Consider the following 23,681-nt stretch of genomic DNA (forward strand, 5'->3'; position numbering starts at 1 on the left):
TATATAGGAGAAAGCCCTGTTTTGTTGGAACAATTGTTGGAAAAATGACTTGTGTCATGCACACATTAGACGTCCTAACCGACTTGCCAAAACTATAGTTTATTAACAAGAAATTTGTGGAGTGGTTGAAAAATGAGTTTTAATGACTCCAACCTAAGTGTATGTAAACTTCCAACTTCAACTGTATGTACGGCAGGACCAAATCGGAAAGATAGGTTGGAGCAAGCCCTCACCATGTTTCATCGAAATGTACAGCTGTGTGACATCCGCATAGCAGTGAAAGTTAACATTATGTTTCCGAATGACATCACCAAGAGGTAAAATATATAGTGAAAACAATAGTGGTCCTAAAACGGAGCCTTGAGGAACACCGAAATTTAAAGTTGATTTGTCAGAGAACAAACCATCCACAGAGACAAACTGATATCTTTCCGACAGATAATATCTAAACCAGGCCAGATCTTGTCCGTGTAGACCAATTTGGGTTTCCAATCTCTCCAAAAGAATGTGGTGATCGATGGTATCAAAAACAAACTAGTAATAGGGGTTGCAAAATGGAAGCGGATAATTTTAGAAAGAGAGGGTCCAGATTGTCTAGCCCAGCTGATTTGTACGGGTCCAGGTTGTGCAGTTCTTTCAGAACATCTGCTATCTGGATTTGGGTGAAGGAGAAGCTGGGGAGGCTTGGGCAAGTAGCTGCGGGGGGTGCGGAGCTGTTGACCGGGGTTGGGGTAGCCAGGAGGAAAGCATGGCCAGCCGTAGAGAAATGCTTATTGGAATTCTCGAAATTACTTTTAAGAGCTCAGGGACTTTCAATGTGGCACCATCATAGGATACCACCTTTGCAACAAGTCAGTTCGTCAAATTTCTGCCATGCTAAAGCTGCCCCGGTCAACTGTAAGTGCTGCTATTGTGAAGTGGAAACGTCTAGAAGCAACAACAGCTCAGCCGCGAAGTGGTTGGCCACACAAGCTCACAGAACGGAACCGCTGAGTGCTGAAGCGTGCAGCGTGTAAAAAATAATTTGTCCTCGGTTGCATTAGTTCCAAACTGTCTCTGGAAGCAACGTCAGCACAATAACTGTTCGTCGGGAGCTTCATGAAATGGGTTTCCATGGCCGAGCAGTCGCACACAAGCCTAAGATCGCCATGCGCAATGCAAAGCGCCGGCTGTAATAGTGTAAAGCTTACCGTCATTGGACTGGAGCAGTGGAAACGCGTTTTCTAGAGTGATGAATCACGCTTCACCATCTGGCAGTCCGATGGACAAATCTGGATTTGACGGATGCCAGGAGAACGCTACCTGCCTGAATGCATAATGCTAACTGTAAAGTTTGGTGGAGGAGGAATGACAGCCTGGGGCTGATTTTCATGGTTCGGGCTAGACCCCTTAGTTTCAGTGAAGGAAAATCTTAACGCTACAGCATACAATTACATTCTAGATGATTCCGCCCTTCCAACTTTGTGGCAACAGTTTGGGGAAGGCCCTTTCTTGTCATGACAAAGCGCCTGCGCACAGAAATGGTTTATTGAGATCGGAGTGGAAGAACTTGACTGGCCTGCACAGAGCCCTGACCTCAACCCCATCAAATACCTTTGGGATGAATTGGAAAGCCGACTGAGAGCACGACCTCACTAATGCTCTTGTGGCTGAATGGAAGCAAGTCACCGCAGCAATGTTCCAACATCTAGTGGAAAGCATCCCAGAAGAGTGGAGGCTATTATAGCAGCAAAGGGGGGACCAACTCCATATTAATGCCAATGATTTTAAAAGGAGATATTCGAAGAGCAGGTGTTCACATACTTTTGTTCATGTAGTGTATTTTAGGTAGGAAATTCAATTAATGTAACTGAACAATACTATTAATCTCTGTATATAAACTATACGTATACCCATTCCTCACCGCGGTGCTATGATGATGTAAGGGACAATTTCCCCTCATAACTGCAGAATTCCACTGTTTGCTGTAGACTTGAGAGGATTGGTTAGGTGGAAGCAATATTTCCACACAGCGAATTCGAAGGCAGGATGAAGAATCACCATAATGTTAATGTCTATTCGCTCCCAAGTGGCGCAGCGGTCTAAGGCACTGAATCGCGGTGCTTGAGGCATCACTACAGACACGGGTTATGTCCCAGGCTTTATCACAGCCAGCCGTGACCAGGAAACCCATGAGGCGTCGCACAATTGGCCCAGTGTCGTCCGGGTTAGGGAAGGGTTGAGCCGGCCGAGATTTCCTTGTCTTATCGAGCTCATCGGGCGCCTGAAAGCTGACTTCGGTCCCCAGCTGGACAGTTTTTCCTCCGACACATTGGTGTGGCTGGCTTCCCAGGTTAAGCGAGCAGTGTCAAGAAGCAGTGCGGCTTGGCAGAGTCGTGTTTCAGAGGACGCATGGTTCTAGACCTTCCCCTCTCCGTAGCGGAGCTGCAGTGATGGGACAAGACTGTAACTACCAATTTGATATATCGCAAAATTGGGGCAAAAAAGGGGTCAAAGTAAAAAAAGATATATATATCTGTTCAATCTTCTCAGATCTACAGCAAACAGTGGTCATGATACCTTCATCCTCCTTTGACAGCAAAGTAATTTGGTTTTCTAAATTCACTCATTCACTAAACGAATCCTAGCAAGTGAAGCTCATCAGAAGAAAATAAAATATAAGGGGTGTTCAGTTGGTTGAAAAAAATATTTTGCTACATTTTACAACAGTACATACCAAACACCATGTTTTCCCAAAATGGTGCAAATACCAGGAACTTGGAGGTTAGCTTGATTGTTGCACCAGATGGGATTTAACCATTGATTTTTGGTATCCATTACTGGGAGTTCCAGGTTAGGTACTGTTTGGTGTAACACAGAATCTTCGACTAACCTTAGCGATACTGTCGTCCTCGATTCGTGGAAAAATAGTCTCATAAAATGTCTGTGTCCAGTTGCAGAAGGTTCATTTGAATTTAGAAAATGCCCCTTTATTAAAATAAATACATTTCTTGCTCAATGTGTACACCACCATCTTGTCTTTTTCAAGTCTTCTCTCATTGAGACACCTGCCTTGGCTACTAGCTACTACAAACGTTAGACATTTTCATCTTTCACGCATATATGACAAAATCCCACAATTTTGTATCTGTTTCAAACACATCCATGTGGTTTTATGGAAAAAATATGAATGAGGTCCTAACATGTAAGTTAATCGTACAACATTATAAAACATTTTTAACCCAGAAGCTTATGGATTTGTCAAATAGCAGTAATGTGGGCTACCATTATCTTTATAGGTGGCGCACACTGCTAAAGCAGTGGGGAAGCAGGTAGCCTAGTGGTTAGAGCGTTGGGTCAGTAACTGCAAGATCGCTAGATCTGCCCCTGAACAAGGCAGTTAACCCACTGTTGCTAGGCCGTCATTGTAAATAAGAATTTGTTCTTAACTGACTTGCCTAGTTAAATAAAAATTGAAGTGGTTGACACTGCAACCATATTTTTTAGCCTCCCTCTCTAGTCAAGCTTTTTTTCTTGAGGAAAAAAAACGATCACTGCTAGATTCAAAACGCATGTGACAAAGTGGATGAAACCACATAGCTTAGGCTACTAATGATAGCCCAGTCTCCTCGTCAGGAGAGGGCGTAATCACCCTATGGGTAGGCTCCACCATGCTTTCGCCTCCCCGGCCTGGAAGCCGAGGCTACATATGGAATTAAGGGGGTCAATTGGGTTCATCATGAATTGAAGTGTACCATAAGAAGTAATTCACCATCCGATACAGTCCCATATGCATTAGCAGGTTATAACATAATGCAGACACTATCTGATGTGAATGAATGGTTATATTGTTGATTGGAGTTCCTATAGTAACCTACAGAAAAGGATCAGTTAGATTACTTTGTCAACGAAGTAATTCACCATCCGATACGAATACAGCCAAGTGTTTTCCAACATTTAGACTGTCGATTCGATTTGCGATAAACCTCTAATAACTGCAATACTGCCATCAGTAGGATGATGGGAGTGCAACCTATACTACTACCGTGCACTTTGTGACGCTCATCCTCGAGGCATAAGGCATGTGACAAAGCAGGTGATTATAAAATTGCATATAAAGCATTGTAGTCCTACATTTAGGTGTACACGTCCATGTAATATAGCCTATGCAATATGATTAGGCAATTGCAGTGTGTTTATGTACCAAGGCTGAAAGAGGTAGCTCCTTAACAAATGTATTATTAATCTTCTGTCATCTGTAGGCTACGTCCCATTTCCCACACACTAACACAATATACACATATCAAAAGGGGAGGGAAAAACATGTGTGATTGCCACAATCACGTTTACTAGGCACTTTACAGAGAGCAATTTGACCAGTCAGTCAAATACATGTGATAGTGAACGTGCAGTTGGACTGAGGTATGAACAAATATTGGAAGTCCAAGTAAACCTGCGATTTTAATTGGCTGAAACGCATTGAGCCGGAGAAACTTTAAAATGGTAGCTTATGTTCATGGGGGCAAGTATGGCCCCCCATGTCCTCAATCTGCCATGTCTGGTTTGAATGACAACCTACATGCAATTAATAACAATCTGTACTATTGGGCATCACACAACCTATTTTGTGGAGGAAATAATCTAGTTTTACTAACAAGAAAGTCAGAATACATCAAAAACCAATGTAACGGTCTTATTTTAACAAGGTGTTACACAAACAACAGGGTCAAGGTGTTTGAGACTTCAATACAAGTTTATGATAAAATTCTGATGAAAACTTCATTATCGATCAATACAAAGTAGGGAAGAGAGTAGGCCAATCCAAATGTAAGGATTAAATAAACAAAAAAAGGTAGAAAGAATGCATTCGTCACCATTGTGTAAAACAAAGATTATCCAACATCTGACTAAAATATCAAATCAGGTACAACTTGGCAGTCTCTGGTTCCACAAAAATACATTCACAATAATTTAAAAAACACGCTGATCTACTTGAACAACCGCTTCGCCGGGGAACAGTGTCGGGGTAGAAACGCCAGGTAGAAAAGTCTGACGCCCGGTCTTCTTGAAGTAGATTTACTTTGAAGGGAAAAAAACAGGAAACAAAAAAACAACTTCCTTTACCACAGGCGTTTGGAGCCAGAGAAAAAAATAACAAGTGGACACAGGTTGAGGAGCAGTGGTCGTGGAGACCACCTCAGCTACGGCAGGGATTCTGATGTGCTGCAATTCAGTGTGTGTGTGTGTGAGATGGTGGACTCAGTAGATTCGGCCTCGGCTCCTGCCTCCCCTGCCTCCGAAGCCTCGTCCCCGGCCTCCCCTGAAGCCTCCGCGCTGCTCTGGAATCACAACAGAGGGAAAACAGACAGGAGGTCAGTATAAGGACTCATCATTAGGGCCATGAGTTTTTCCACACTGCTTGACCTGGCCAGGAAAGACTGGGCCCTAGTTTGAGTAATTTACCATGTTTGAGGGGAGAAAACACGATGGCAATGTGGTATATCTCAAACAGCCTGTAAAAAGTAAGAAATAAATTGGGTTACATGGCATGGGGAAGAAAAAAAAAAACTACTGCCCAGACTCATAATGTATTAAAGCTAAAAGGCCCAGCGCAGGCGTTTATCTCAATATCAAATCATTTCTGGGTAACAATGAAATACCTTACTGTAATAGTTCTCCACTCAACCGGTCAAAAAGAAAGAAAAATTACTTAAAACAAAACTATTTCTCAAGCAAGAATTTTGTTTGGACTGAGGGAGTTCTATTAACCTGAGGTGCGGTGCACCGTCTATGGGCCGTGACATGAACGGGCAAAAGGGGTGACACTGCGTTTACATGGTACGAGGTAGAAGGCAAACCAGATGTCATTGTTTTCAATGAGAGCACGACGGTAAATGCGGTTGAGGCTGGCGGTGAATGCCGTCAGCTGCCAAGGTAGACGGGACTCGCCCGCCAGAGCTCAAATATTTCAACTTTTGACGTCTTCATTAGCATTGTTTTCAACCGGATGTTGATTTTCATGGTTTTGTTTACTGAAATCACTATAGCGACGCATACCATCACGCTGGCTTGCTTTTGCCGTCATCAACTCATTCTTCCACTATGCCGACTGGTATGACGTTTTTTTTGCGTCCCTAGTCTAAACGCTGCATGAGGGAGGAGCGCCCTTCTCAAATCGAACAGGAATCTGCACCGTTCGGTTATATTGTCAACAAGGCAGCATGGTGGATTGTCCAGAAACATACAGTAGCAGTCATAAGTTTGGACACACTCATTCAAGGGTTTTCATTTTTTTTTATATTGTAGAATAATAGTGAAGACATCACTACTATTAAATAACACATTTGGAATCAGTAACCAAAAGTAACCACAAAGTGTTAAATTAAAATTTATTTTATATTTGATATTCTTCAAATAGCCACCCTTTGCCTTGACAGCATTGAACACTCTTGGCATTCTCTCAACCAGCTTCACCTGCAATGCTTTTCCAACAGTCTTGAAGAGTTCCCATATATGCTAAGCACTTGTTGGCTGCTTTTCCTTCACTCTGCGGTCCAACTCATCCCAAACCATCTCAATTTGGTTGAGGTCGGGGGTTGTGGAGGCCAGGTCATTTGATGCAGCACTCCATCACTCTCCTTCTTGGTCAAATAGCCCTTACACAGCCTGGAGGTGTGTTGGGTCATTGTCCTGTTGAAAAACAAATTATAGTCCCACTAACCGCAACCAGACGGGATGATGTATCGCTGCAGAATGCTGTGGTAGCCATGCTGGTTAAGTGGGACTTGAATTCTTAATAAATCACAGACAGTGTCACAAGCAAAGCACATCCACATCTCTTCCTCCACGAAGGGAACATGCTTCACTTACTCTGCGTCTCGCAAAGACACATCAGTTGGAACTAAATATCTCAAAATTGGACTCAAACCAAAGGAGAGGTTTCCACCGGTCTAATGTCCATTATTCGTGTTTCTTGGCCCAAGCAAGTATTTCCTTATTTTTATTGTCCTTTAGTAGTGGTTTCTATGCAGCAATTCGACCATGAAGGCCTGATTCACACAGTCTCCTATTAACAGTTGATGTTGAGATGTGTCTGTTACTTGAACTCTGAAGCATTTTTTGGGGCTGCAATTTCTGAGTCTGGTAACTCTAATGAACTTATCCTCTGCAGCAGAGGTAACTCTGGGTCTTTCTTTTCCTGTGGCGGTCCTCATGAGAGCCAGTTTCATCATAGCGCTTGGTTTTTGAGACTGCACGTTCAAAGTTCTTGAAATGTTCCGGATTGACTGACCTTCATGTCTTAAAGTAACGGACTGTCATTTCTCTTTGCTTATTTGAGCTGTTCTTGACATAATATGGACTTGGTCTTTTACCAAATAGGGCTACCTTCTGTATACCACCAGAACTGATTGGTTCAAACACATTGAGGAAAGAAATTCCACAAAATAACTTGAGGCACACCTGTTAATTGAAATGCATTCCAGGTGACTACCTCATGAAGCTGGTTGAGAGAATGCCAAGACTGTGCAAAGCTGTCATCAAGGCAAAGGGCGGATACTAAGAAGAATCTCAAATATAAAATATATTTTGATTTGTTTAACACTTTTTTGGTTACTTCATGATTCCATGGGTGTAATTTCATAGTTTTGATGTCTTTACTTTACTATTCTACAACGTAGAAAAAAGTAAAATAAATAAAAACCCTGGAATGAGTAGGCGTGTCCAAACTTTTGAATGGTACTGCACATCTCTTCTCCATAAAATACATGTTTGAATTTTCAAACTAGTTTTAATTGGAAAGGTAGTCGATCAAAGGCAATCACTTTTGCGTGTGAATCCTACTCATTACCACACGTGCTCAATCTAGTCCACGTCACTTGTTGAGACAGCTTTACCGGTGCCTTTGAATGGAGCACCTGGCTCCGTTCCAAAACAAATGCAATCCCCTTTAACATGGTGCAAACTCCTCCCACCGGGGTAATCCAGGCCAGATCATCCAATCCCCTCACTGTCTGGGAGTGGTCTGCTTGAGGGACCTAATGGGAGGGATATGTAACCTGAAATCTCTCTGGCAATAATGGCTAGTTTTGGAACTCTACTAACTCCAATAACAAATAGAGCGGTAACTTGGGTGATTTATACTTGAATAACTTATCTATTGATGGATTCTGGGTTCTGACTCCTAAAACTTGGAATAGGATTAATTATCAGGTATCCTATTGAAATATTGAGTGCTATGGGCCAGAGCTGGTATTCCCAAACTGGGGTACGCCAAATAAAAATGTGATTACATTTATTTTATTTTTTAAATCACATTTTCAAAAGGATATTTTTTAAGTACTGGACAGCTTTGTAACATCAAATGGACTTTGGTAGTCGAGATGTGTTGGTGTCTGTACTGACGGTGCAAAAAACATGACAGGGATACATAGTGGAGTGGTAATGCGCGTACAAGTAGTTGCTCCCAACTCCACTTGGGTACACTGCAGCATCCTCCGAGAGGCTCTTGCTGCCAAGGGAATGCCTGACAGCTTGAAAGACGTTTTGGACACTACAGTGAAAATTGGTTAACTTTGTTAAAGCAAGGCCTCCGCGTGCCTGTATGACCTCCCTACAACGCCTGGGCATGCTCCTGATGAGGTGGCGGATGGTCTCCTGAGGGATCTCCTCCCAGACCTGGACTAAAGCATCCGCCAACTTCTGGACAGTCTGTGGTGCAACGTGACGTTGGTGGATGGAGCGAGACATGTTGTCCCAGATGTGCTCAATTGGATTCAGGTCTGGGGAACGGGCGGCCAGTCCATAGCATCAATGCCTTCCTCTTGCAGGAACTGCTGACACAATCCAGCCACATGAGGTCTAGCATTGTCTTGCATTAGGAGGAACCCAGGGCCAACCGCACCAGCATATGGTCTCACAAGGGGTCTGAGGTTCTCATCTCGGTACCTAATGGAAGTCAGGCTACCTCTTGCGAGCACACGGAGGGCTGTGCGGCCCCCCAAAGAAATGCCACCCCACACCATGACTGACCCACCGCCAAACCGGTCATGCTGGAGGATGTTGCAGGCAGCAGAACGTTCTCCACGGCGTCTCCAGACTCTGTCACGTCTGTCACATGTGCGTGTGAACCTGCTTTCATCTGTGAAGAGCACAGGGCGCCAGTGGCGAATTTGCCACTCTTGGTGTTCTCTGGCAAATGCCAAACGTCCTGCACGGTGTTGGGCTGTAAGCACAACCCCCACCTGTGGACGTCAGGCCCTCATACCACCCTCATGGAGTCTGTTTCTGACCCTTTGAGCAGACACATGCACATTTGTGGCCTGCTGGAGGTCATTTTGCAGGGCTCTGGCAGTGCTCCTCCTGCACCTCCTTGCACAAAGGCGGAGGTAGCGGTCCTGCTGCTGGGTTGTTGCCCTCCTACGGCCTCCTCCACGTCTCCTGATGTACTGGCCTGTCTCCTGGTAGCGCCTCCATGCTCTGGACACTACGCTGACAGACACAGCAAACCTTCTTGCCACAGCTCGCATTGATGTGCCATCCTGGATGAGCTGCACTACCTGAGCCACTTGTGTGGGTTGTAGACTCCGTCTCATGCTACCACTAGAGTGAAAGCACCGCCAGCATTCAAAAGTGACCAAAACATCAGCCAGGAAGCATAGGAACTGAGAAGTGGTCTGTGGTCACCACCTGTAGAACCACTCCTTTATTGGGGGTGTCTTGCTAATTGCCTATAATTTCCACCTGTTGTCTATTCCATTTGCACAACAGCATGTGACATTTATTGTCAATCAGTGTTGCTTCCTAAGTGGACAGTTTGATTTCACAGAAGTGTGATTGACTTGGAGTTACATTGTGTTGTTTAAGTGTTCCCTTTATTTTTTTGAGCAGTGTATATTCAATGTGTGGGACAAAATTGAGGCTATTATTAAGAAGTTGGAGCTCTTCTCTGTCTGCATTAACAAGGACAACACACAGGTCTTTCCATCATTGTATGATTTTTTGTGTGCAAATTAACTCAAGCTTACAGACAATGTCAAATGTGATATAGCGAAGCATCTGAGTGAGCTGGTTGCGCAATTACTTTCCCAAAATGGATGACAAAAACAACTGGATTCGTTATCCCTTTCATGCCCTGCCTCCAGTCCACTTACCGATATCTGAACAAGAGAGCGCCTCATCGAAATTTCAACAAGCGGTTCTGTGAAAATTGAATTTAAAATCAGAAGCCACCGCCAGATTTCTGGATTGAGCTGCACCCAGATAATCCTGACTTCGCAAATCGCGCTGTTAAAACACTGATGCCCTTTGCAACCACGTACCTATGTGAGAGTGGATTCTCAGCCCTCACTAGCATGAAAATGTAATACAGGCACAGATTGTGTGTGGAAAATGACTGAGACTCTTACCAATACAACCCAACATTGCAGAGTTATGTGCATCCTTTCAAGCACACCCTTCTCATTAACCTGTGGTGAATTATTCACAATTTGATTAACAAATAAAGTTTTATATGTAATATAGCCATATTACATATAAAACTTTATTTGTTAGTTTAAATAAAGAGCAAAATTATTGATTATATTATTATTTGTGCACTGGTCCACTTTCCACGAGCCAGGTTGTGACAAAAACTCACATTTATTAAACATAAGAATGAGTGTATCGTATAGTGTGTCTGTGTGTGGCAGGCTTACAGTGATGGCAAAAAACAACATTTGAGAGTGCGCTGACCCTGATGCTAGAGGGGGTACGCAGCAGGAGGTTGAATGTTTGAAGTGGTACGGGACTATAAAAAGTTTGGGAACCAGTGGTATAGAGTGTCTACACCAGAAGTTAATGGTTATATGTAGAAGGAAGGTACGTGGTGTGTGCAATTAAGCTTGGAATGTACTGAGTGTAGGGAAAACGATCACGTGGCAGGCACTGATATGGGTAAAGAACCGTGGATTAGTGATGAAGAGGTCAGGTCACGTTAAGGGAGAAGGAACAGTTTATTACCCGCGTCACTTCATTTCCTGCCTAGCAACAAAGACGTAGTGTTTAGAGAGGAGGAGGAGATTCCACCCCAGCTTGGGGTATATATACATACATACCACCACTATTGGAAATGTGTCTTTGTCTGTTCAGCTGTTCAACCCTTTGGGATGAATAAACTTAGTTTAAGCTTTCATAGTGTCCGTCGAGTTCTTACTCTGATATTTCGAACCTAACACCATATATAGCATTCATTTTTTACATTTTTATATCTGTATCCATATTGTCTATGCGTTTCTAGTGGATAAATCACATGGTTCAAGAGAACATTGCCTAATTAATGAAAATAAAGCATCTCATCAACAACGGCATTATTTTCAATTAACTCTGCAACACTTTAGTAAAATAGAATGTTTTACAGCTACGCCATTCTATTGTCATTCTAAAAATCCCCTTATTTGATATGTTTTCCATGTGATACGGCCCACACAGAGGGCCAGAGATAATTAGACACCTGTGATCATTGGAATTACCTAAAAGGCCACTAAATTTAAGAAACTTGAGTCACCAAAATTCTAGTCATTTACTGGTCAAACTTTGAAAGTTTCCAGTAATATACCCTCCCCTTTGCAACCCTAGGCACAATGCAAGGTGGAAGTGAACAATATCCACCACACACAATGGATAGAAACAGTAGGCACCAAACATGTTTACAGTTCAGTAACTGACTCATACCCAGAGTGATTAAGTTACACCAAGTGCAGTCGACTAAGGTAGGTGAGACCAAACAAGAAAACCCAGATACAATGTCCGTGCAACGTTCTACTGTTTAACACGCTACCCAAGTGCCACCCTCACCGTTGGTGAAGTTGCCAATGGTGGCGCTGTACTTGCCGCTGGGGGGGTTGTATATCTGCCGCGCGTTCCTTCGGGGCAGTGGGGGGGACAGCAGCTTTTTCATGGTACTGCCTGTGCCCATCTCCTCCCCGGATGGGCGCTTCAGTCTGTGATGGGCACAGAAGGCAAAGGTCACAGGGTTACATAGAGGTCAGTTGGGGGTTATAACGCTAACACTACTGTTGCGCTTGCAGTCTTGTCTGACTAGGTGCTTGTACTGAGAAGTTGCTAGTTTCCTTACATTGATGTGGCCAGGTCAGTTCAGATTGCGGCATAGAGATGGATTTACATAAGATGGCCTGGGATGTGAACTCATCTCGACTACTTTCGAGGTCTGAACATTCTGGATTTTAGAGTGTAAGGTTAATAACACTCCATCAGAAACCAGGTATTCTCGGTCACCAGGTAACCCGTGACAACATGAGGCTTACGTTACAGCCTCAGCCTTCTGGACAGGCCTCCAGGACAGAGTGACCGTGCTCTTGTACGACGGTGGGTTGTGGAAGAGATCCTGCAGAGAAAGGGGAACAGTAATGATAATGTAAGAGACGCACTAGCTACGTAGGGCCGGGACCCAGTGTCTCTCAGGGGTCGGAACCCAGTGTTGTAACACATTGAATATGAACGTCTCACCTTGATCAGAACGTTGATGTTGTTAGTGATCTTCAGAGCCACCACTTTGATCTTGTTCTAAGAGGGACGACAACAAAACTATTGCACTAGAACAGAAGGAACGCATGGTTAACAAGGTCTACAGAGACCTCCTGATTGAATCCGCGCGATTCTTTGCGGCTTGTGAGATACCGTCAAGAGGAAACAAAGCAAGTTCTCGCTCAGAGAGCCAAAACAGCCAGTGAGACGATACATACCTCGTCGGTCTTCAGTGCATCTCCCGTCTTGCCTTGAAGGGCTACTCGCAGCTGGCGAATGTATACCTGCAACCCTCTGGCAAAGTACTGTAACCTGAAGGTGGGAGAGAAGACAAAGTAGGGTTAAAGTGACTGAAGAAACAAGATGACTAACATTACTGGCATCCAGACTCTACAGTGGAGACCAGTGCCTAAAATTTACTTTTTGGTCCACCAGACACTGTGGCAGGTAGATTACATACAATTACCAGCCAAAATATTTTACCCCCATAATTACATTAAAAATAAAACACATGATCATGCTTTGTAATGTTTCTAAAACAAGAAATGTATTAGTAAGAAGTAATGTGGAATATTGCTCAATTTCATTTCATTTTTTGTGACCCGAGTTTTAGTCAAAATAGAGAAACCGTTCAGCTACCCCTTGAAGGGCGGGAGGTTACCGTGGTAACGGGGCTGAGATTTGGGATCTGAATAGGCTAGGGCGTCTATTCGCCATCAGTTGAAGCAGTAGAATCAAGCTAATGTTGAAAAACAGCAGCTTGTAAACAAAAAGTTAAATTGCCAAGAAATACAAGGACAAAGTCTCACTTTTAAGTAGGGCTGACCCCATTTAGTCGACAGGCTGTTGGTCGACCGAGATTTCTTCAGTCGAGCAGTAGCAAAAAAAAATAATAATCTATAAATACATTTAAATCGCATGGTGTACAGTATATCACAAAAGTGAGTACACCCCTCACATTTTTGTAAATATTTGAGTATATCTTTTCATGTGACAACACTGAAGAAATGCCACTTTGCTACAATGTAAAGTAGTGAGTGTACAGCTTGTATAACAGTGTAAATTTGCTGTCCCCTCAAAATAACTCAACACACAGCCATTCATGTCTAAACCGCTGGCAACAAAAGTGAGTACACCCCTAAGTGAAAATGTCCAAATTGGGCCCAATTAGCCATTTTCCCTCCACGGTGGCATGTGACTCGTTAGTGTTACAAGGTCTCAGGTGTGAATGGGGAGTAGGTGTGTTAAATATAGTGTTATTGCTCTCACACTCCCATACTGACTGGTCACTGGAAGTTCAACATGGCACCTCATGGCAAAGAAATCTCTGAGGATCTGAAAAAAAGAATTGTTGCTCTACATAAAGATGGCCTGGGCTATAAGAAGATTGCCAAGACCCTGAAACTGAGCTGCAGCACAGTGGCCAAGACCATACAGCGGTTTAACTGGACAGGTTCCACTCAGAACAGGCCTCGCCATGGTCGACCAAAGAAGTTGAGTGCACGTGCTCAGCGTCATATCCAGAGGTTGTCTTTGGGAAATAGACGTATGAGTGCTGCCAGCATTGCTGCAGAGGTTGAAGGAGTGGGGGGTCAGCCTGTCAGTGCTCAGACCATACGCCGTACACTGCATCAAATTGGTCTGCATGGCTGTCGTCCCAGAAGGAAGCCTCTTCTAAAGATGATGCACAAGAAAGCCCGCAAACAGTTTGCTGAAGACAAGCAGACTAAGGACATGGATTACTGGAACCATGTCCTGTGGTCTGATGAGACCAAGATAAACTTATTTGGTTCAGATGGTGTCAAGCGTATGTGGCGGCAACCAGGTGAGGAGTACAAAGACAAGTGTGTCTTGCCTACAGTCAAGCATGGTAGTGGGAGTGTCATGGTCTGGGGCTGCATGAGTGCTGCCGGCACTGGGGAGCTACAGTTCATTGAGGGAACCATGAATGCCAACATGTACTGTGACATACTGAAGCAGAGCATGATCCCCTCCCTTCGGAGACTGGGCCGCAGGGCAGTATTACAACATGATAACGACCCCAAACACACCTCCAAGACGACCACTGCCTTGCTAAAGAAGCTGAGGGTAAAGGTGATGGACTGGTCAAGCATGTCTCCAGACCTAAACCCTATTGAGCATCTGTGGGGCATCCTCAAACGGAAGGTGGAGGAGTGCAAGGTCTCTAACATCCACCAGCTCCGTGATGTCGTCATGGAGGAGTGGAAGAGGACTCCAGTGGCAACCTGTGAAGCTCTGGTGAACTCCATGCCCAAGAGGGTTAAGGCAGTGCTGGAAAATGATGGTGGCCACACAAAATATTGACACTTTGGGCCCAATTTGGACATTTTCACTTAGGGGTGTACTCACTTTTGTTGCCAGCGGTTTAGACATTAATGGCTGTGTGTTGAATTATTTTGAGGGGACAGCAGATTTACACTGTTATACAAGCTGTACACTCACTACTTTACATTGTAGCAAAGTGTCATTTCTTCAGTGTTGTCACATGAAAAGATATACTCAAATATTTACAAAAATGTGAGGGGTGTACTCACTTTTGTGATATACTGTATAAGACACCTGTCTGATTTACGCCTGTCTGAGTGGACAGATCCACTGTGGAGGCTAAGACATGTCCTATTAAAATTGTATATAGTTATGGTGCAACACTAATCAAAATGATATTTAACAAATGCGCCTTCTCCCTCGTTGGATAGCGGTCGCTGTCCGCGGTTCTGAATCGCATCAGTGTGCTGCTGAATTGCCACCGTTTCCCAGACCATGTTGCTACGTGCATAACAGAAAAGTTAAACCAGCATATTGGTGTTGAGCACAATGCCACGGAGGAAGCAGCAGAATGAGGTGAGAAAACAGCCCTTGCCTTGTCTAAGACAAGTGAGGAGAGGAACCCAACGTAACTAGGTCGATAATCAATAGCCTAACTGTTAAACGGGCCTGGCTTCGTAGATCATCGATATGTCTACAGAAAGAAGACAGATCCTGCATATGTTGCCTGTTTGAGTGTTTGTTTAATAGCCTACTGATTCCGTGAGCACCAAGCCTCGCGCAACATTTCAACTAAAAAATTGTTTTTCATATTTGCTTTGCTGTAATAAAGACTTTACACTTTTGTTAGAACAGCCTCGAAGGTATTATTGATAATTTTTTTTTTTTTTTTTTAAATTGACCCTATTTAATGCAACCCTTGCTGTTAATAGATTGCAAAGCAGCATACAACTGACCCAAACGTTTGGAAATTATAACTGTCATCCATAGCGTTAAAATGCATCTCAAGTGCAATTGCACTGTTCAGCTCACATCTGAAAGCTGGGGGGGGGGGGGGGGGGGGGTAATTGGGACATACTGCGGATCGCTAAAATATCCTAACGATTATGATCACACTTCCTCAACTCAAACATTACGGCGACACTATAGGAAAGAAAGGTTTAGAAACTTGGGAACCAATCTCGAGTTATCAGTGTGACCCTACCACACAGACATGTTGACATACTATCGTCACGCCTAAAATAAAAACCTCCAGGCTTCAGTCATAAGTCAACTTATTGGGGGAAAAAATAATTACAGGGGGCAGTTTGGGGGAAAAAATAATCCCGTCCAAATCGTCCTTCTTGAACGACGGTCATTCTGGAGTAAATTACATAACCAACGTTCTCTACGAGTAATACTAGTCCCGTGCAAATAGGGCATGCGATGCATACATGCATCACGTAAAGAGAGCAAGGGTTGAGGGAATAGGGAACGTTTTCCCTAAACAAATTAGGGATTTCGGTAAAATAACTTTTACGTCAGAAATGGCTGTAAATATGTTGCAGATTCAGCCACACAGACAGCGCGATAAACACTGATGATCTGTAGCCTCCCTCTACCTGATCTTGAAGTCTTTGAGGCGCTCTGCATTGATCTTGTCGATGAGGAAGTCGGGCAGCTTCTTGCCCAGCTGGTGGAAGCTGAAGAGTAGACACTCCACGTAGCTGAACTGCAGCTTGGGTTCCTCGCTCATCGTGTTCTCGCCGTTCTCGCCTTCCGCCTCTGGGGGAAGTGGCATGAACTCCTAGACACAGGGAGGAAGGGGTTGATCAGTTCGTCGTTTACCAGCCAGGACCAGTCAAGGACAACACGGACCGCAGCAAACATTGGCCGGGCACACCAGAGCACCTCATGGGTGTTGACAAACAGTGGCGATTCAACATGGAGGATCTTCAGTAAAACAAAAAAGAAAATGACACTCAATGTTCTGTCGTAAGATGCGATAGGACGGCCGCTCGTTGGCACGGTCCGTTTTGGCCATTAGCCTTTTACCAATCTAAAACCAAATTAACATGTCCTGGTCAACTCCTAACCACTATCCCTCGATAGTGACATCTGAAGGTACTAGAGGGGTACGCAGTATGGTGAAAGCACACTGAAGTTCATTAGAATGCTGAGCTAGCCTGTTACTTACCAGCAGCTTCTCAAACAGCATGAGAAGGTTGGCCTCCACCTTCTCCATGTCCCCACAGAACAGACTCATCTCAGCAAGCAGCTTTAGCACCTGCACACACACCACATGTCAATGACAATGCTATTATCCTGGCATGTTGGCGCCAACATGGAGGACTGGTTGCCTGAACTCTGTATGGTTGGTACAGGGGAGGGCGGTAACTGACCTCCTGCTGAATGTCCAGCTCTGCCACGGGACTGGTCAGGGTGCTGAGGTTGGGCAGGACATGGTCACAGAAGTAGGTCACAAAGCGGGAAGAATGGACATTTTTCTGGAAGGGTAAAAAAGTTTAAGTCTCAGAAGAAAACAAGTTCTAAGGGGTGGAGGGGGGTTATCTACTTGATGTGGTTGGTCAAATCAGTTCAGAACCTTGACCAACAAACATGCAGAAATAGGAAAGAAGTAACAATGGGACGTAATGGCACAAACAAACGCAGGGTTCTCATTACGAGAGTAATTATCCATTTGCAAAAAATTGACAGTACGTGTGTTTGGTGATACCGTGCGTGTGTTGTGAGTGTGAGATTGCAGTTTCCTCAGTTGGTAAAAGTGTGGAGCTAGCAATGCCAAGGTCATGGGTTCAAGTCCTACAGGGGGCACACAAAATTGTTTGCACTCACTAAGTCCCGAAGTGAAGTATATTATTATGACTTGGCCTGTGTGTGTGTGTGTGTTATAACACACAGAGAAAAGACGGGCAGGGCCTGGCTTGTGTGATATAATGTGTGTATGCATCACTCACCGAGAAGAGGGGCAGTGCCTGGCGCGTGCACTGCAGCAAACGGTCCACGGTGTCGGGGTCGGCAGGGTTCAGCGCCTGCTCCAGGAAGGCCTGCTCCACCACCAGCTCCACCAGCTGCTGCCGCCCGTTCACCGTCTGCAGGCCCTTCAGCGCCATCAGGATGCGCATCAGCAGCACAAACTCCTCCCCTGTCACATCCTCCAGCACCTGGGGTTGGAGGGGGAAGGGTTCAGAGGTCAACGTGGGACAGAGGGCTGAGAAGTTCAGTGGGCACAAAGCAAAAACGACTAAAACAGGGGACTACATGGAATCATCCAATCAGAAAGTAATTCTCGCTTGCAAGACATTTGCTACGTTGTGCCCTAATGAACATGATCAAGGAGTCAATGTTAGGCTGACCAGTTACAAATACATCCAACACACAACTAGATTACAGATCCTTCCTACGGAGATCTTCTATTCAGTTTGCCAACAATAGTAATAAAAACACATCTACTTCATCCTATTTCAGCCCTTTCACAAATTGCTCTACTAACCAGCCCCCAGCATGGAGTGTATCACTCCAGGTGATTCACTTTGATAGCTGTACCAAAGCAGAGAGATATGGAACAGACCTTCTTTGTCTCAGTGAACACATAGTCCTCCACCTCCTTGGTCATGGTGTCCTCAGGCAGTGTCTTCAGCTTGATAGAGAGGAACTTGATGGCCCTCTCCCTCACTATGTCCTCCCCCTGCAGGATCTGAGAGAAGAGGCCTCGCAGGGTAGCTGAGGCAAAGCGGAGATACAGGTTGGCTAGACAAAGTACTTAGAGGCTATACAGAACTTGTGCCTTGGGAGGGGGCTCTTGAGCCAAAGGGGGAATAGAAGCATGTTATGCTCACGTCAACAAACTACATCTTCTAACTCTAATCCAACGCCCATTTTCCCCCTTCTTTTGGGATTGAGGCCTGCCAAATCTCTTAAAGCGTTATGCGAGGTTCTACACAACAGATCACGTGGCATAAAGCCAGCATCAGGTATGAAAACATCCGAGAAACAGTTCTCTTCGTAGAGTCTTGCATGAATACATGAAAATCAGCCACATTATCCTGCCTGTTCACTCGTGAAGTTGTCCGTCTTCTCACAATTGAAAGCCAATTCAAGCACGAGAGAAAAGAGACGCTTACCCTTTGCGTCCATCTTGAAGATCGAGACCAGCGCTGCGTTCACTTGACTGAATTCGGCCGAATCATCTGTAAGCACCAGCGTAGAAGAGAGTATAACAATTGGTCCATCACTGTCACAGAGAGTACATATCTTCCATTGACACAAACTACACCATAGCATACATAATGTCCACTCCCACCATAGCATACATAATGTCCCATTAGGGGGATGGAATGTAGGAGCATCATAGCAGAGGGGTTGACCCAGGAGTGGCAACGCGAGAGGGAGAGAGAGGAGAGGGGGAGGCAGTTTCTCTCTATCCAGAAGTCTGTGAGGAAGGGCAGTAGGTATTGGGGAGTAACAGGGGGATGGGGTTCTGTTGTGAAGGCTGAGGTTGGGCTATTGTGGATTGGGAAGTGTGTTATTGGTAGAGACTAGAGGTCGACCGATTAATCAGAATGGCCGATTAATTAGGGCCGATTTCAAGTTTTCATAATAATCGGAAATCGGTATTTTTGGACCCCCCCCTTTTTTACACCTTTATTTAACGAGGCAAGTCAGTTAAGAACACATTCTTATTTTCAATGACGGCCTAGGAACGGTGGGTTAACTGCCTTGTTCAGGAGCAGAAAGACAGATTATTACCTGGTCAGCTCGGGGATTCAATCTTGCAACCTTACAGTTAACTAGTCCAATGCTCTAACCACCTGCTATACATTGCACTCCACGAGGAGCTTGCCTGTTATGCGAATGCAGTAAGAAGCCAAGGTAAGTTGCTAGCTAGCATTAAACTTACCTTATAAAAAACAATTAATCAATCAATCAATCATAATCACTAGTTAACTACACACGGTTGATGATATTACTAGTTTATCTAGCGTGTCCTGGGTTGCATATAATCGATGCGCTGCGCATTCCCGAAAGAGGACTGTCGTTGCTCCAACGTGTACCTAACCATAAACATCGATGCCTTTCTTAAAATCAATACTCAAGTATATCTTTTTAAACCTGCATATTTAGTTAATATTTCCTGCTAACATGAATTTATTTTAACTAGGGAAATGGTGTCACTTCTCTTGCAACAGAGTCAGGGTATATGCAGCAGTTTGGGCCGCCTGGCTCATTGCGAACTGTGTGAAGACTATTTCTTCCTAACAAAGACAGCCAACTTCGCCAAACGGGGGATGATTTAACAAAAGCGCATTTGCGAAAAAAGCACAATCGTTGCACGACTGTACCTAACCATAAACATCAATGCCTTTCTTAAAATCAATACACAGAAGTATATATTTTTTAAACCTGCATATTTAGCTAAAAGAAATCCAGGTTAGCAATATTAACCAGGTGAAATTGTGTCACTTCTCTTGCGTTCATTGCACGCAGAGTCAGGGTATATGCAACAGCTTGGGCCGCCTGGCTCGTTGTGAACTAATTTGCCAGACTTTTACGAAATTATGACATAACATTGAAGGTTGTGCAATGTAACAGGAATATTTAGACTTATGGATGCCACCCGTTAGATAAAATACGGAACGTTTCCATATTTCACTGAAAGAATAAACGTTTTGTTTTCGAGATGATAGTTTCCGGATTCGACCATATTAATGACCTAAGGCTCGTATTTCTGTGTGTTATTATGTTATAATTAAGTCTATGATATGATAGAGCAGTCTGACTGAGCGATGGTAGGCACCGGCAGGCTCGTAAGCATTCATTCAAACAGCACTTTTGTGCGTTTTGCCAGCAGCTCTCCGCAATGCTTCAAGCATTGAGCTGTTTATGACTTCAAGCCTATCAACTCCCGAGATTAGGCTGGTGTAACCGATGTGAAATGGCTAGCTAGTTAGCGGGGTGCGCGCTAATAGCGTTTCAAACTTCACTCGCTCTGAGACTTGGAGTAGTTGTTCCCCTTGCTCTGCATGGGTAACGCTGCTTCGAGGGTGGCTGTTGTCGATGTGTTCCTGGTTCGAGCCCAGTTAGGAGCGAGGAGAGGGATGGAAGCTATACTGTTACACTGGCAATACCAAAGTGCCTATAAGAACATCCAATCGTCAAAGGTTAATGAAATACAAATGGTATAGAGAGAAATAGTCCTATAATAACTACAACTTCTTACCTGGGAATATTGAAGACTCACGTTAAAAGGAACCACCAGCTTTCATATGTTCTCGAGTTCTGAGCAAGGAACTTAAACGTTAGCTTTTTTACATGGCACATATTGCACTTTTACTTTCTTCTCCAACACTTTGTTTTTGCATTATTTAAACCAAATTGAACATGTTTCATTATTTATTTGAGGCTAAATTGATTTTGATGTATTATATTATGTTAAAATAAGTGTTCATTCAGTATTGTTGTAATTGTCCCTATTACAATTATTATTATTTTTTTCGGTCAATTAATCGGTATCGGCAATTTTGTGTCCTCCAATAAATCGGTATCGGCGTCGAAAAATCACAATCGGTCGACCTCTAGTAGAGACTGTGAAGCATGTCCTGTTATATTGCTGAGGATAGGAGGACATTTTTCTGTGAGCTGGCCAAGTTGGGTGTAACCAAATGTTCACTTGTAACAGTTTTGGATTCAAATGACAGGCAGAGTGAAATACCAAGGAAGTTGTGGTTTCTCCATTCCATCGACCTGCATCTACGGGTGTGAGACTATTAGATAATGGAATGTGTCATTTGAACGCCAACCTGAGAAAGGCAGCAATACGGAACGCAGCGTATTTCCCGGGAAACGTACAAGAAGTAGTAGTCTAGGTGGGTTAGCTCAAGAGTACTGTACCGGTCTGGAGAAGCTGGGTGAGGATATCTGCTACCCTGACGATGTTCTCGCCGGCTGCGAAACGGGGGAGCTCTTTGATGGCCTGCCTCCGAATCTACAGGAGGAAGGAAGAAGAAAAACTAACAGGTGAAAAATAGAGTGTGACTACTCCGACCAGGCATTATACAAGTACACTTCTACATTGATTGATTTCTCAAATCTAACTTGTTTTTTATGTTTCAAGTGTGTATAGTGGTATATGCATGTTATATTTTGTCAACTCCATTGTGCACAATGTTATTTTCCAAATGGAAATTATAGTCCCACTGACAAAATCCTTACCGAGACATCTTCATCCTCACAAAGGTCAAGCTGAGCATTGATTGCAGCATCTGCCAGCTCTGGGAAACTGCTGAAGAATTTGGGAATGAACTGTGCAGCCAAGCGCTTCTCCTTGGGACCCCCCTTCACCCCATCAAGGATCACCTGATAGGCATATTTGTGCTGGAGAAGAGATGGAAACAAATTGATACATTCACAAGTTTGTAATGCATGACACCACTGTCCAACATGAATTTCAAAAGCTTCCAGTGATTTGGTCAAAAGTGTTCAGTAGAGGACTAGAAAACAGAGTTCTGCCAAACAAGCATGCAATGTTTGAAGCCAATGGCATAATAGTTAGCTAGTTGCCAGCAGTAGTAACTAGCGCTGGATGTTGGCGGCATTTTAATTGAGAGGGACGAACTCGTGGTAATGGCTGGAGCGGAATGGTATCAAATACATCGAAAACACATGGTTTCCATGCGTTTGAGGCCATGCCATTCGCTCCGGCAATTATTATAAGCCGTCCTCCCCTCAGCTGCCTCCTGAGCCAGTTAGCCTTTGAGTTTTACATTGTAAATCTTACCAACATGACAAGTTGCCAGTCATGGCTTAAGTACGTTTTCGGCAGCAGCTGTGCGTGGGAATCAACATCAACTCATATTGGCCAGCTACAGTACTTAGTTAGCTATCACCTAAAACCGTCGTTAAAGTTGTTCGCACATAACTACTGTAGCTAGCGTAGTTCCATGACCGAGCTAGCTGGCAAGCTAAACTAAAAACGCCGGGAAACGTTAACTGAAATGAAGCAGGATTAACGTTAGCTAACGTTACCTAGCTAGCTAGGCCTTTTTTAGGTAGTTAGCAAGCTAACACTTGTTAGCATGTCCAGACAATGCGGGCTATGTAGCCAATACGTTGGCCTAACTTTCACATTAACTTCCACTGCTGATTTACCTGATATGAAAAGGTACCTATTCTGGAAGATATTTCAATTAGCTAGCCAGTCATCTGATGCTTACCTGGCTCAGGTCCTCTGGCTTAGCATCGGCAAGGATCCCATAGTTACGATACAGCTCCTCGATAGTGACCGCCATCAAACGTGCGTCGGACTGCTTGTTGTCGAAATGAGAACGCCACCAACAATATTCCACAGATATGACTTTCAATTCGCCACCTTTAGTATAGAATTTCTCCAAACATAAGCAACACTACGTTCTGGTAGTACTGTGTATTGGAAAAGGGGATGGGGAGAGGAAATTTCTAGTAAGCTCGCTGTGTACGAAACCCCGCTGTCCGTTCCTTTACTTCCAAAATTAACATCAGGAAGAACGTTAATGCGCATGGGCCCGCTTCAAACAACATCAACGTTCTGCAATGTTAATCTTCATCATATTCCCTAAAATACTGTTGTTTACATTTTACGAGTGCCGAGTTTAGTAATCAATTTGATAGCAAATCCTATACATGAAGTAGGGATACTGGCCCGTTCATTTACTTAATTATTTATTGGCACAGCTCCTTTTTATTTTATTTAACCAGGCAAGTCAGTTAAGAACAAACTCTTTTTTACAATGACGGCCTAGTAACAGGGCAGAAAGACAGATTTTCTACCTTGTCAGCTCTGGGATTTGATCTAGCAACCTTTCGGTTACTGGCCCAACGCTCTAACCACTAGGCTACCTGCCACCCCAATAACTAAT

At 44.0% G+C, this 23,681-nt stretch overlaps 1 protein-coding gene across 3 annotated transcripts; it reads right to left on the reverse strand.

The window, feature by feature from the left end:
- Window positions 1–4,282: 4,282 nt before the first annotated feature.
- Window positions 4,283–23,309, reverse strand: LOC120066093 (apoptosis inhibitor 5-like). Of its 3 annotated transcripts, XM_039017197.1 has the most exons (14): window positions 23,001–23,075; window positions 22,000–22,161; window positions 21,679–21,772; window positions 18,912–18,977; window positions 18,359–18,510; window positions 17,745–17,951; window positions 17,169–17,273; window positions 16,964–17,053; window positions 16,389–16,573; window positions 12,720–12,813; window positions 12,484–12,540; window positions 12,282–12,361; window positions 11,812–11,957; window positions 4,283–5,318 (listed from the first exon to the last, which is right to left on the reverse strand). In XM_039017197.1, exons 1-14 carry the CDS (start codon window positions 23,073–23,075, stop codon window positions 5,239–5,241), a joined length of 1,593 nt encoding a protein of 530 aa, XP_038873125.1. In that variant the 3' UTR covers window positions 4,283–5,238. The 3 variants fall into 3 exon arrangements, 1 of the variants encoding a protein (XP_038873125.1); XR_005478735.1 differs by lacking the exon at window positions 4,283–5,318 and having other exon boundaries at window positions 11,853–11,957; window positions 12,092–12,361; window positions 12,484–12,569; window positions 23,001–23,309; XR_005478734.1 differs by lacking the exon at window positions 4,283–5,318 and having other exon boundaries at window positions 11,853–11,957; window positions 12,092–12,361.
- Between the last annotated feature and the right edge of the window lie 372 nt (window positions 23,310–23,681).

The sequence above is a fragment of the Salvelinus namaycush genome, chromosome 21 (genome assembly GCF_016432855.1).
Source record: "Salvelinus namaycush isolate Seneca chromosome 21, SaNama_1.0, whole genome shotgun sequence".
Classification (NCBI taxonomy): Eukaryota; Metazoa; Chordata; class Actinopteri; order Salmoniformes; family Salmonidae; genus Salvelinus; species Salvelinus namaycush.

Bases quoted from the DNA above. Each gene is read 5' to 3' on its own strand.
- LOC120066093 (XM_039017197.1), bottom strand. From the start codon at position 23,075: ATGGCGGTCACTATCGAGGAGCTGTATCGTAACTATGGGATCCTTGCC. The intron at 16,574-16,963 runs GTAAGTAACAGG...CCCTGTGTCTAG, and splicing joins TGCTGTTTGAGAAGCTGCTG to GAGTTCATGCCACTTCCCCC. The intron at 12,814-16,388 runs GTAGAGGGAGGC...TCCCACCTTCAG, and splicing joins CTCAAAGACTTCAAGATCAG to GTTACAGTACTTTGCCAGAG.